This window comes from Hermetia illucens, chromosome 3, assembly GCF_905115235.1.
Source record: "Hermetia illucens chromosome 3, iHerIll2.2.curated.20191125, whole genome shotgun sequence".
In the NCBI taxonomy this organism is placed as follows: domain Eukaryota; kingdom Metazoa; phylum Arthropoda; class Insecta; order Diptera; family Stratiomyidae; genus Hermetia; species Hermetia illucens.
Genome location: NC_051851.1, coordinates 74,227,718 through 74,243,179, shown reverse-complemented (window position 1 = coordinate 74,243,179; position 15,462 = coordinate 74,227,718). Strand labels below are relative to the sequence as shown.

Sequence of the window (15,462 nt, the reverse complement as noted above, 5' to 3'; positions counted from 1 at the left end):
CACTTCATTGAAGGTAGTAGAAACACTAAAAAAACCGCTGAGTAAACTTGCTTATTTTCCACAACGTCAAGTTTGATTTGTCTGGGAACCTCTTCTATGGTACGGTGGAATGAATACCCTTCTCGAAAACCAAATTGTTGTATTGAAATAAGGTTTCCTTCTCAAATTATTGGTTTGAGTTTTGTTAGCAGCAATTGTTCAAATTATTTGGTCATATTAAGAAAAGGTAAGAGACGTCGATAATCTCAGCCACTTTCCATTGGACGCTGAATTGATTATGAGGAAACCTTTTTCTAGCAAAAGTAGTAAGTTCATTGCTGATTTCTGCCCTCACCTCTTTGAGACTTAACATACTAGCCGTCTTGGTAATGATTCTCATGTCAAGTGGGATGTTTCTCGTTGCAATTAGTCTTCTCTATCCGGTTTCTCAAACAAATCCCACTCTCAGTTGTTGTCTTTTGGGTCCTTTCGCAGCATTCCCTCAGAAATACCCTAAATTCTTACGTACTTATAGGTTAGTTGTTAAGATATAATACTGACTGATACGCTTTTCATTTGTCACTTGTAAAACCTTATTAATCTGTATCTGACTCGACATATTGATACGTATCCCTGCCCCAACCCATTGCAGATCGCGTAAGCATAATTCGGTAGCTAATCCGACATTGGTTCAATTCCAAAATAGATGAGATAGTCTATATACTACAACAAGAGGCTCAAAAGAGAATCTAGATATTGGTTTAGCTTTCAGATTATTGATTAGGAAAGTTGAGGTATTTGTTCTTTTTGAAGTAGGACTTGTTTATGAACTTTTGTGAGTTCCACGCTTCTCAATAATAATGTCAATTATTTCCACAGGTCAGTAAGAGTATTTTTCTTGGCTGCCACTTACTTATTGTTCCTTACTGATTCCAGCGGGGGCGAACTTTTAATTGGAACCTCTAACCTCTAAGTTCTAACCAAATGCGCCAGTTCCGAATTTTAAGTTTGTTTTTTGTTAAAAGCTACAAAATATTGGTTGTCCCTTTACCGATCCCCTATCTTATTGCGGTATAATTTCGTTGAAACGCTTAACCACTTTGTCAATATCAGATTTGCTCTTTAATCTAGTGTTCACGAAACACTGTTACCGATTTACTTTGGCTTCTTGTGTGCCATGATGAACACAGGAGAATGGTCTCACCGCAGCCGTAGACTGTTTGAATCTTCGTACATTGACTTGGTATTCATTTTGAGGTCAGGAGTTTTCTTGACATCAGTCGGCCTGTAAATGGGTTGACCTGCTGATATGTGGTCAAGTTTGCTGCATAAGAATGCCTTACCGTATCTTTAAGAGAAACTAACCTTGAGCCCCAGTGGATATGATTCCCATTGTAGTCTCCAGTAGCGATGATTTTATTCTCTAAAGTTTTAAAGAACTGAGTGTATTGTTTCCCAATTATTTCATGTCTCGGGGGCAATAAACCGAGGATGTAGTAAGTTCACCTGACCATATCTGCAGGCATAGCGAAGTCCCTTGAATGAAGTTCTTACCGATTAATTAGCATTGTTTAGCATTGTAAAAAAGATAGCCGAGAACATTGAACTTATAATTTTTTTCGGTGAAGTGAGTTTCCGTTATTAAAAAAACCAACATCATGCGATTTCAAGGAGAGTATAAGTTTAGCTTTGTGTTGGCTCGCCGCTCGCATTCCGATGGGCAACTTTGATGTTATTTTTTTCTTAAAGGAGCTGCAACATCGTATTTTTGTTTTTCATTAGCTTTTGGATCATGGCGATAATAGTAGTCATGAATTAATTCATAATACTCGTATTCGACAGTATAGCAAGAATCGAAAATAGTTCTAGCTGTCTATCAATGGCAGATTCTTTTTGACCCTTTGTTTTCACTACGTGGGCGAATCGTTGAAATTGGAGTTACCGAAGCTAGATAAAGGTTGATTTTTTGTCACAGTGTTGTTCTCATCTTTCTTCATAGGTTTATAGACTTGCCATCCTCTATAATTACCAGCATGGTTTTGTCCCAAATTACTACATTTTCTGGCTGTAGGATCTTTTTAAGGTTTTGTTTGCAAAACAAAACCGTATCAAAATCGATTCAATGTTTGCCTGTCCATTTGTCTGTCCGTCTATCTGTCTGTGTGTCTATCTTTTTTTTCAGGAAATGGAAATCTTCAAAAGACACTGGTCTGGACCCACCAGCATGTGGGATTTTTATCCATTAAAACCACCCCCGGCTCCCTCCCTGCCCCGCGGAACCACCATAAGGTATTAGATCACGGGGCGGAGTCAGCTAATTCTAGCTTAGTCACCTTTCTTCTATACGCGGCACACGTGACCACGCTTTTCTCCTCTCCTCTGCCTTTCGCAGTTTGGTTTGGATAGATGCGATCATGGAGTTGACCGCATCCCAATTTTCTTGATGTGCTACCATTTTCGACATCAGATTTTCTGGTACCACCACCTCTCCTAGAGTCTCCTCTAAATTCCCACCGTGTCGCCTCTCCAACCACTACTTGATGGCAGGAATGAGCCTGTAAGTCTACCGACCCTTTCCCGAGCGTTTCCACCGCTCTTGCCATCTATTTATGGATCTCTCCCTCTCAGCGTTCTTCGTCTGCGATAAGGCAGAGGTTGGCTTCGCATTGTATATATTCGCCATCTCATCTGCCAAGATGTCAATCGGCATCATTCCAGAGATGACGAATGCTGCATCCCACATTCGGCATCGTCCTGGCCAGGGCCATACTAGCAGTGGATGATTTATCGCGAACATACTGTACCTGTTGCTTATAGCTGAGCTTCCTGTCTATCACCACCCCCAAGTATTTAATGGTCGACTTGCGAGTGATGATATGATTCCCGATTCTAATACAGGCGTAATTTCTCTTTCGGCGCTTAGTGATGAGAACCGCTTCAGTTTTTTCTACCGCAAGTGTCAGACCAGCGCTCTAGAGCCAACTTTTAAAATCACTGATTGCCTCGCTTGAGTATAAATCAGCATCTTCGAGATGTTTTGCGACAACAACCAGCGCTATGTCGTCAGCGCAACCCACCACTATGGCTTCCCTCGGAAGGGGAAGATTAAATACATCGTTGTACATGATGTTCCACAGTAGTGGTCCCAATACGGAGCCCTGCGGAACACCCGCGGAAACAACGTACTCCTGTAGTCCGTCATCGGTGTGATACTGAACTTTCTTTCGGTTAAATAACTGTCTGTCTGTCACACGCACTTTTCTCAGAAACGACTATACCGGTTGATACGAAATTTGGTGAGAAGGTGACAAGTGTGAACGTCCAGACATGCAGTGAGTGATATCCTTCTCCGTTAAGATTTGGGGGGGGGGGCTGTGCGTGGGGGCTTCCTACATATAAAAGAGGGTGTAAAATTTTTTTTCACCGAATATGGTCATGTGGGGAATGAATGGTCTCGATTAGTAATTTTCGAAGCCGGTCTTAGTTTTGAGGCGAGTGGGAGGAATGGAAAGAGATGATTTCTTTAACGGACCCATTCTCAGAAACTACCCAACCGAAAAATCTGAAAAAAATTCATGAAGCCGCCTCTATATGGTGCCCAGGCCTCAAAATACTCTCCATATCGATATCTGTTCAAATTAAGTTAATAATAGTATATTACCATATTTGTGGAAAAATTGAGTAAAACCCTCCTTAAGTTTATCTCAGAGTTATAAAAGTTGGTAGTAGTATAAAATATAATGTGAAGCATATTATCCCCAAGCTTGATCAAAATCATACTATTAGTAGCAAAGTTATAGTACTTCAAAGTTGCCTTTACCGTGTAAATTTACAACCCGAAGTACTAAAGCTGATATGTTACAAATGGGATAGTTCTACACTCAAATATACTCACATAAGAAGCAAACAAAACCTTTCATACCTGAAGTGCCCAGCTTCCAGTTTCCCGACTCGTTTATTTTTGGTACAAAGAATTGTTTTATGGAACTCATCGAAAGTTAACAACATGATTTGGCGTTGTTAAATTGCTGACAGTTCATGCATTGGACGGGGCCATTGCATTTATGTGGTTGTTAGACTGTGATTTTCCTGTGCAAAAAATAATGAAGATTGTAAATCGGGTGAACGTTTTTCTTTCCCAATCTGCAGACCTCGGGATTATACTCAACTTTAACTAGAGGTTGCGCTATTCTCTTTCACCGATCTGACAGTTCCATGCCTTTGATTACAGCACACAGCCATTTGTCCTTGAGCTGGTATGTGTAATATTGGTTATCTTTCAAACCCCATTGGAGTTGTTTGTAGTTTTTCTACCAAACTTTTGCTACTCTTCTCACGAAGGTAAATCGGAGCTGTGGCTTAAGTCGTTGTTTTTGATTCGTTTTCAGCTCCTGATGCCAAGATTTGGAATCTCTTCTCACTAGATCTGCTATCTTCCACGGTGAGTTTCGAGGCTTTCTTTGCATTAATGACATCGGACGACTGCGACGCTTTTAATAATGGTTATGTAGCGATCGATTCCATGTTCCGCGGAAGTCTTTGCTTACGAAGAAATAGACGCTTCGTGGTTATCATTATTACCATAAAACTCATTCGATTCGTTTTCACTTTGCTTTGGTTGCAAACTCCTTCGAGCTACTAGGCTCTCGATAAATTCATCCTGTGTAAACTGGATATTTGATAGCTCTAGGCTACTATACAAGCGCGGTTGAACTGGTATTAAATGTACTTTCCTTTTTTGCGGTTGGCATTTTTGTTCCATTTTTTTATCAATTTTGAGAAGAAATTTATTGCTATTAGGGAAAACAAAAGCTGACATTCGACAGAAGCTGACATCGAAGTCGGACCCACCTGCCCACTGGATAGAAACGCTCAGGTAACAGGCGACCTTTAGCTTCATCAATCTTTTCGGATGGAGATCAACTTATTTTTTTTTCGACATAATCAAGGCTATAGCAGCCTAACTAAAAAAAACCGTAAGCAAAAAAATCATAGTTCGATCATGAGGACCTAATCCTGCGGACAACCTTGACATCCATGGAGAACCTAAGTCTAGACTCAAAATCTCCACAACACATGGACAATAATTCAATGTAAGTACTCCTGGAGCAGGGTTTCAATCGAGTCCAACTGCTGAGGCCAAATTCATAGCTAGGCATAAGCAACTAATTGCGGGCAAAACAATAATAATAATCGTTGGAGCGACAATTCAATTGGATCAGGGCCTTGAAGCGTATTATAACGGCGCACTAGAGTACACTGTAGGTGGTAATGTGATCAGCATTACGCCCACTCATGATTATTACACTGATTTGATTATTCACAGCTGAGTCCAATTCAAGTTACCATACAAATCCCTCTGCCACCAGTGAGATTACAACCGCCATCTTCCGCCAGCCCAGAGCTCTAACCACTGATCTATCGACACAACAATTCCTTCAGGCAAACCGCCTCCGAACAAACGACACTATGAAATGTTACTGCTACATTTTGGCGATCAGAGCACCAATTATAGTACTTTTCAATGATATGTGTAGGAAGCGCATCCCTGATGGGAGGCATTGACAACACTACCACCTGGATGTTCTTAGGCAATAGAGCAGAAGAAAGAGGCGACAGGCGGCGAATTTTACTGAGCGTATGTAGAGGAGGTTCGGAAGCAAACGAACTCGTGAGACTTTTACGAACTTGGAATCATCACGTTCAATTGTCGGTTTTCAACGTCAGTGCAGGGGATACGCAGTCCACGGAACCTTAATCTATACATGATGTTTGGAGACACCTCAAAATCAGTTGTCGGATCAATTGCTGCAAGATTATATATTTCATCGAAAAGCCATGGATTATTAATGGAAAAGTGTGGTTTGACCTTGCGACAGGCTAATCTATTATATGTCGAAAGTTGCGCTAGGTCTCGTGCCTACATGGTGATTTCAACCATCTTCAAACTATCCTGGTATACGGTCAAATTGACCATAAAAGCTCAACACGGAGAAAAAGAGATTCTCTGGTGTCCTACTAATTTCCCCTATGACGTGACAAAGTTTCCAATGTAACATTCATGACAGATATTAAACTGTCAAGGGTATGGACGTGAGGATTTACTGGGGAGGTTTAACATCAACAATGAGGCATCCAAACTCATTGACATCACGATTGATTTCGTAATAGGTAGCTGCAGGTAGCAAGTAGCTGCCCCATATTAAAGCCTATATTAATGCGAGTCTAGAATGAATATTAATATTAATTACGGGTCTAGAATGAATTTAAGGGGTAGGGGGGGGGGGGGGTATTAATATACTATTATTAACTGTAGATGTCATATAAAGGCGTCATTATGATTTTTTTCAGATCTTTCTGGTGGATGGTTTCTGGTTTAATTCAAGTGACCCCTTTATGATCCCCTTACTCCTCCGTTTGGCAAACAACTTCAAAGCTTAGATGATTTGGAAAGTACTTCCCATGTTCCCACCAAATTTGGTGTCAATCGGTACAACCGTTGCAGACGGACAGTAAGACCATATTGGAAGAATATAACTACCAACTGGGCTACCAAGGCTAGCAGACCCTGAGATTTTGTGAATACTAGGCCTAGACCGGATGCCGGTTGTTGCGCCGTTGATGATGATGAGAAAGATTTATTTAGTTATCTTCACTGGGAACGTTAAGCTTCACATTACACATTCTATCGGGGATGGAAATCCAGGTAGTAGAATCAGTCAAGTATTTAAACCTTTTCAGAACTCAGACAAAGATATTTGAAAAGGGTTTTCTTCAATGAAAAACCTGCACATTCCCTACCTCAGGCAAGCGTTCTCGGAGTTGAAGGAGGTCGTTTTAATGGGCATTTCAGAGAACATGCAATGGACCTAATATATAAGGTATCAATGCTTGCAACTACGTCTTCTCCAATTTCTTAACATAACCTAACCTAACAATTGTTGGCTCAGTGTGTTGAACTGTTTGAATTTGTCAAAAAAAGTTTATTAGCCTCCTTCTATTCATCCAATTTTTATTTAAATTGTCGAGCCGATCCTATATCATTTACAATATTCGATAACGTTCGTCCTTATTTTTGCATATTTTAAGGTCAATGGTTTTCCTCAAGGCTTTGATTTCTATCCTCATGTTCAGAATTGATTTTATGTTGCATGTTTTCTCTGAATTTCTGGCAACATCAAAGGGGAACATAAACAAAGAGAATCTTCCTTTGTTTATCACTTTCTCCCCATTTTCATTTGTCATTCATTTTTCAGTTTATTTATGGCAATCAAATGTTGAATCCTTTTTGATGAAGGTCATCTGATATGTCCTGTTTTCGCACGTGGAATAGAGCCTTTTAGCCTAATTGTATTTATCCTTGTGCTTATGAACGTCACTGTAGATTCGACCTTTTTAACTTTTCCGGTGGAGTTCTGGAACTGTAACATTTAGGGTATGGAGTTTCTAGACATTATCTTTAGAGTAGTTATTTTATACTCAGGCCTGACGAGAGGGGATAGCAATGAGGGGATTCCCGGAGTTTTCTCATAGCCTGAAAAGGAAGTTTCAATGAGACTTGTATAATTTTTATTATACTCGATGTCCCCGTCTAAGCAAGATATGCCTCGCAGGATTTCACCCACGATACCTTTGCAACTTTTCGACTTCCGACACGATAAACTTTCCAATATGTTTGTTTGGTTCAAGAAGGATCAGTTTGGTATGTCTAGCAGTATTTAAGATTTGCTACTTATCCTGATGAGACACTTGTTGCCAATATTTGGTAGAAGCCTTAGCTTGAAATTGAACTCTGTTTTGATGAGGGACCTGAAATTTCATTTCTCTTTACACCACAATGACCAGGTATCCAGAGTAATTCCACAATATTCTTCCACTTTTTCTTTAGCCTTTGTCCCATTCATAAGCGGGGTCGGCTCGCCATTTTATTTTATCAAAGGCCTCATCTGCATATAGTCGTGAGGCTTGTAAATCACCATCCAAGTAATTCCACCATATTGAATTTAGAAATATAGTTCAATAAATTTCTACATTCCTGAACGATTTTCAAGCTGACAAAGGTCTATTCAACGTCCTCAGTGCAGCTTTTATTCGAAAGGAAGACTCTCTAGAGCCCTCTTTGATTCTTAAGCCATCGGTGTGGAAGACCCCTGTATATCCAGCCAAGTATTCTTCGGCTTCATCCCAGTTTTCTCTACTATTAATGATAACTTCATATCATCTCAATCAAACAGATGTTTAGGGATCCGAGAATCAGAGACATAACAAAAACTGGATTCAGTTTCTCCAATAAATAACTCTCCCAAAGTTCGGCGCCCGCCACGTCTGTTTGTCCTCTTAAATCTAACTTCATTGTTACTTAAGATTCTAAAGGCGAAAACAGTCATCCATTTCCCCCAGACTCTTTACTACTATGCTTCGGACTATTCACAGCAAACCTTCAATAGTGCGAGGTTCCTTGAATATGCAAGCTGAGGACTCGTGCGTCTCTTCCCTGTTGAAGGAAATGAAAATGAATGAAATGAAAAGCTAAAATTTTACAAGTGATGTGGACGAAGACACGCATTACAGAGAAAACTTCACACTTCAGTGGGATACTCCTGAATAGAAACACAATTTTCAAAAATAAATTTGTATTTGGAAATAATAAGTACAAAACCTAAATCTAAACTTTTTGCTTTTTCGGCGATGCTTCATCTGATTCGTCACTGGAAGAAGTCTTCCTCTTCTTTGCTTTTGGTGATGACTTCAATCCCTCAACATAAGTTTTAAGTCTATCAGGCATTGGAGTGTATGCCCAATGGATCATCTTCAGATGAATTTCACTTGGTGCCCAATTTTCGGTAAACAGCTTGATCCCTTTACTTCTTACTTCTTCATTTAGCTCTTTCAAATGCTTGTTCCGCACGATATCCCATGACGTCGAATCATCTTCTTCTGGGAAGAGGGTGCGCAAATGTTTGTAATTCCCCTTTGCTTTCCCACCATATACTTCAAGGAACTCTTTGATAAGTTTATCTGTTGGTTTGGTGGGAATTTGTTCGATAAGAGAGTAGGCAAGGTACGGCCTATTGTGCTGCATCATGTTCTCTGTTTCAAACTTTTCAAGGAAATCTTCCAGGACTTGAACGCCCTCTTTGATAGCTTTAATTTTATCCTCATTCTTTGTGCCGGAAAGTACGCGCTTTGAACTTCCAATTAATCCTTTAACAGCAAGACGTTGATAGTCTGGATCACGTCCTTCAAGTATCCTGGAAAGTAGTAAACGATTTTTAGTAAAAATTGTGTAAGTAAAATCAATGAAATTCACAAAAAATCATAAAAAATCATCAGCAGGTAACCGCGACCGATGCCGCGTTCGTGTGGTTGACACACGTACCTCACTAAGAGGTGAATGACAAGCATATACATATATTGAAAAAAATCCTACCTTCACTATATACAACTGGGGTATAGCGCGTCAACCACACCTACGCACCGTCGCGCGCGGTTATCTGAAATGCCCTTGAAATACGACTTCCCCAGACGCTCCCACTCCTCCTCTACCGTTTTGCGCATTTCTTTCCAAACCCAAAGCCATTTGACCAAGGTCTTTGATCCGGAAAGAAAGCAAACATATGTCAGCGTAGTCGAGGTGCTTGAGGAAAGATTTCATTGCCCATTAAATTCCTTCGCGTAGTCCGGACAAGGCAGCAAGAAGAAAACCTCATCAATAACAAGAAGAAAAAAAATCGGTGACAGGATGCAACTCTGGCGGATTCTGCTTTGGACCTCAAAATCCTCAAAGATTTTGCCCCAGTGCAGCCCGTGAGATTTTGTGCGACATTTTATGTCGCTTTGATAATAACTATCAGTTTCTCTGGAATGCTCCTCCTGCATCGAACACTCTAGGTACACTTCCTTTCCACGCTATCGAAAGCTTTCTCGAAATTGATGAAGACCAGGTGAAGCGGAGATCTAAAGTTTGCGCACTGTTGCAAAATGATCCGTAAGGTGTTGATGTGGTCAATAGAGAAGAATCCGGCGAGGAAACCAGCCTGATCTCTGTCAATCAATTGCCACACTCAAAACGGATCCCCTTCTTGGATTCCCAAGATTTCTGTACGAGGGGAACCAACAGATCTGCAGTAACTGCAGGTGTAGCGATAAATAACTCTGCGGGGAGATCGTCAAGCCCAGCTTCATTACTCCGTTTTAAGTGCATTGATGTCCGAAAGGATTTTTCTTCTACATCGAGGAACACTCCGTATCCGCATGTTACGGTGACTAGCCATTCTATCCACAAGAGGAGGAACCTCACCAGGTGTGATACGATTAAGAACCGTGGTGAAGTGTTCTTTCCACCTCTTCAGTTGTTCGTCATCACAGATAAGAAGTCGACCGTCGACATCCTTAATAGGTCTACGAAAGATTTGCAACCACATGCAAGCTCTTTCGTGATGTGATGCTCATTACTGAAATCATTGCGATCTGCGGAATTTTCCGCTCCCCTGACCAGCGCAATAGCAAAATCGCTTTTATCATGGCGTACACTACGCTGAACTTCGTGGGATTTCGTTCGGTATTAGAGTTCGAGCGCGTCATGCCCGCCACCGCTCGCAGCGGTCAGTAGAGCCTTCAACCTCTTCCGTTAATCGATCCGCTTCTACGATACCGTAGCCAGCCAGATCTTATAACGCCCTTTTGGGATGTGGCCGACGACTTATGTAGCACCCGAGAAAAGAGCACTTTTGAGAGCGGTCTAATGCTCATCGATATCCTCGGGCGGGTTACTCATCGGTCGATGTTGAATTAGGGGGTGCTGCTCTCCAACCCTGCGAGAAATGCCGGACGCAACACGCAAGCGAACGTAAGCAACCATCAGATAGTGATCCCGTTCGAGGCCGATGTCAGCACCTCTCTTATTACGCACAACCAACAGGCAACTCCTACATCTACTGCTGATCGCGAAATGGTTGCTCTAATTGCTCCTACGGTGTCGGCCAGTTGAAACCCCACTGACCTTATGGCAGCCTCTGTCTCTCTCGAACAATGTACCACCAATGATGAGGCGGTAGAAGTTGCAGAAATCCACGAACCTCCCACCATTACTGTTGCGGTCGCCAAAGCCGTACTTCCCCATCACATGTCCGAGCAAGGTGTTGTCAGAACCCCCTTTGGCATTCAGATCACCCATCATGATCACAAAGTCACCTCCTTTGAACCCCGTTTTATTGCCCATAAAAAGCATACTTCTCCACTATGTCTCCGTTGGTGCGTAGCGTTGTACAATTGTGATGTTCGTTAATCTGGGCCGGAATCTTCCAGTTAAAAATCTGTCAGAAACCGGCTCCCAGGTCAAGAGAGCGCGCCATGCGGTAGACGTCAGAAACAACCCAACACCGCGGCTGCTACCACTTGACCTTCCAGAATACAAAAGTACATTGCCGCAAGAGGAAAAGGAGTATTCTCTAAAGTCCCACCATCTTATTTCGCTAAGGCCAGAATGTCCAGCTTATATTGCTGGTATTCCCGCTCAAGTTGTTGAAAGCGACCATTCTGAGGACCCTCGCTACCGTTATCGAAGAGTGTGTGCACATTCCAGAAACCAATCATAACCCGTTTTCGATAGCCAAAGGTCGTTGCCGTGAGGTCAATCTCTAACCGAGGCGTTGTTGGCATTTCGGTAGTAATAAAGTTTCAAAATTTGCAGATAGCTAGCCCATGAATTTCTATTCCTTTTAATTGCCTCTTACGATATGCATGGAAGGCTTTGAGTGTATTCTTAAGCCCTAACTTACAGTGTACCATTACTAACAAAGTGATAATAGTTCAAAATTGCCACTTTCAACCGAAATTACTAGACCCTCGGAAATAGCATGACACTGGAGGGAATAGTTTCACATACTTAATGCGAATAGGTAGCGAGCTTTGTTCAAATGGAAATATCGGGCTAACGTCGGGCTTCCAGGATTTGAGTTTTCTTTCAATTTTCAAAAATGCATTCCTTTCAGGGCTATTCTGCACCAACGACTAGCCCAAGAGCAGCCTTGCTGCTACAATATACCCGTTTTGGCACGATTGAAGCCATGCCGCCAAATACGTTAAATAAACTGTCTTTCAAATTTTTTGACCGAGAAAATTGGGAAGTTTAACATAAGTGCTAATATTATTAAGAATGTGTAGTATCGGGCCCATCTAGCGAAAGAGGCCCAAAACAAAATTAAATTGATTTCACAACTTCGTTGGGGGATGCATAATTTTCACGATAAGCCCGGATGATCCCACTACAACCCTGTGTTTTTTAGAACATTATAGAATAAGATGATGGCATATAGTGAAATATTGATGTATAAAATATTTAGGCATTTCACATACACATTACAAAATTATTCATACAAATTAAGATGTGAAAACCAAGAAAGTAAGGACTGCAATAACTTGAGAATATGCGAGATTTTTTATTCTCAGAAACACAAGCGTCTGCCAGTCGAACATTAGCGTGATTATTTCGGTTTGAATTTGAGCAAAGAAGAGTGTGGCTCCCTTACCGAAACCAACCCATACTCAAATTCTTAATTTTGGTAATACACACATGTATATTTTAGAAAAATGTGAGAGTATTTACTCTTTCTCTTTTAATTTTTTTTTTCAACCGTTCTGTCCTTTATATTTTCAATTATATTATTATATACCCCCCAAAACCCATAAACCTATATATACCCCAGGTATTCATCATCATCATCAACGGCACAACAACCGGTATCCGGTCTAGGCCTATGTATTATCCAATTTTTTTTGTGGTCCTGGACCGCATTTTTTAAACTTCACAATTGTTTTGTTGCCTTACATTTTTAGTATGTATTCCTTGACTTGACTTATATACTCAACGCGGCAAATTGGTAGATAAGAATAAATAGGCCTAAGATATAAGATTTCTATATATTCTCTCAGAAATTAGATTTGCTCTCACACTCTGAATAGCCCAGTTTCAGAGAACTTATGGAAATATAAACAAATCCTGAGAATAACGAGAGCAAATCATTTTTTATCTTTTTCAAATTACTCATGTCAACTCAGAAATAATCAAAATTAAATCAATCAAGTTATAATTATTAAACAAATAAAATCCAGATTACTCTAGCCGCGGACGAAATTCAAAATAGCCCAGTCAACCCACGCGTGAAAGTATCGCCAATAAGCCACCACAAGCGACACGGAAAATTCATACTCGTTAAAATAAATCCTCATATCAAACATACATGCGTATGGGGCTGAAATTTGCAACATTCCTCACATTAGATTTATTCGTGTTTTCGCTCCCCATGCGAATTTAAATATTCTAAAAATAAGTGCATATAATTGCCGCCTAAAAGAAGGCGGTACTCACTTCAACGTCTTCTCAGCCGCTTCCTTATCCTTAAAGCAAAGTCCAGGAACTGTGTCGGCCTTGTCGTTGTTTTCCGGCTTCGCGCTCTTGTTCGAACCGCCTCCGTGCACGTCTAACCATTTCGCGAACACTTCAATTGCTTCATTGATATTTTTAATTTTATCTTCAGCCTTGGTCACTGAAAACGACAAATCGTGATGAAATCTATGTAAATAGACATTGGACAATTGAAGATACTCGAAATTGTGTGATTTATTGGCATACCATTGGCTTGAGCTCATAATGAGCTTATGGAAATGATAAAGGCTGTTTCGAGGGTCTCTAACGTAAAGCTGTAACTCACTTGATAACACTCGCTTCGCCCTTCCCAGAAGGCCCCGCACCGTTAACTTCCTGTACTGCATATCGTGGCTCTCCAGAAGCTGCAGGGTTTCCTCTGCCTTCGCTTTATCCTTAAAGCCGAACTTTGTCTCGCCATTTTCCTCGGACATCTTGCGAACTCAGTATAGAAGGCACTTTGCACTAAGTTTCACTATGGAACGCACTATCCTCGTAGGCTCTTATCGATTTTCCGTTAGCGAATGGAATCGACAATAGTCTTCTGGTTATCTGAGAGCACTACTTTCTTCAAGTCACCAGCTAACCACTTTGTATCGACCTCCCACGGGCCTATTAAGCTTTCGACTAATCGAATTCGAAGCGTTTTGGGCAGTTGGAGGTAGTTGGAAGCAAGTTGGAACCGTATGACAACATCTCCTCTTATTAGTTTGCGATGAAAATATAAAATGATGTAATTCGTTGGACCTGGTATGGTTAGGCGGCAAGGTCAACCCCAACGTACGAACGCACAATAGTATTAGCGTGTATGTCGGGTTCTTAGCATTCTTAGATGCGGACGTGATACAATTTATGAATACACTGTATGACATAAGAAAATTTCACAATTGTTACTGTGCTCACTTTAAGAAATTCTAGAGATGAACTTTCAAGAGCTGGATATTTATAGATTTCTTAGTAATCGTGCTCAGGAAAATTTTTCTGGTGGAAATGAATCGAGTTGTTTTCAGTTGAGAATAGGATGTCCAAATGAACCAAACGCAATTGCCCCGGTAGATATTACCTGAGAGAAATGGAATACCTTTCGAATGTATTACTTTACAGATAAATATGTATAAGGAAGATAAGTTCGGCATACCGGCCAATTGCGCTAAGAGTGTGTAGCGCATTTAGGACGGCGTCGACGGAGGCAGTGTGTGTCATCGCGGGAATGATCCCTATAGATCTTCTAGCGAGCGAGGCACACTGGCTCTACGAAAAACGGAAGGCAAATCCAGCCGAGGTGGATGCGGATTTCCGAAAAGCCATCAGGAGAGAGCTGTGTGGCAAGTGGCAACAACGGTGGGATAACTCCGACAAGGGCCGGTGGACCCATACATTGATCCCGTGTATTGAGAAATGGGTCGACCGAAAGCACAGAGAATTGGATTACCACCTGACACAGTTCCTTACGGGACACGGTGGCTATAGACAGTACTTGCATCGCTTCGAGTTGGACGAGTCTCCCAACTGTCCTGAATGCGATGCTACACCCAAGGATCCGGAGCACGTTATGTTCCATTGCCCCAGATTTCTGCAGCAGAAAAGGAGGTTGAACAGCATCTTGGGGGCGGACATCGAGCCCTCCAACGTGGTGGAAGAGATGCTGAAGTCCAAGGAAAGCTGGATGGCGGTAGATGAGGCAGTAGCCGGAAGGCGGCGCGGCGGAGACGCGAGATGGACGAGCTGGTATAGCGAACCAGAACCTCCCCCACGAAGTAGTACTTCACGGTGGTCCCGCGGGGAGGGGCAGAAGAGTGGGGGTGGTTTTAGTGAGTGCGAATCTCACACACTGCTGCAACCTGGCGCAGCAGCGTCTTTCTAAGATTTCCACCTCCATCCATAAAAAAAAAGATAAATATGTATATAGAATAGTAGGCCATTGACTTAAGCTAGGAAAAGTACAAGGACTCATTTGATTAATACATAATATCATCTCCAGGCTATCCACTAGGATCTTAATGCACTCTCCTCTGTAAAGGATGCGATAGATGAAATCATTGTCATATCGAAATGAC

At 41.5% G+C, this 15,462-nt stretch overlaps 1 protein-coding gene across 1 annotated transcript; it reads right to left on the bottom strand.

Annotated features, from left to right (window-relative positions):
• Nucleotides 1–8,595: 8,595 nt before the first annotated feature.
• On the bottom strand, nt 8,596–14,100 carry LOC119652493. The gene is made up of 3 exons (XM_038056676.1): nt 13,692–14,100; nt 13,349–13,526; nt 8,596–9,230 (listed from the first exon to the last, which is right to left on the bottom strand). Exons 1-3 carry the CDS (start codon nt 13,837–13,839, stop codon nt 8,645–8,647), a joined length of 912 nt encoding a protein of 303 aa, XP_037912604.1. The 5' UTR covers nt 13,840–14,100; the 3' UTR covers nt 8,596–8,644.
• Nucleotides 14,101–15,462: the final 1,362 nt, after the last annotated feature.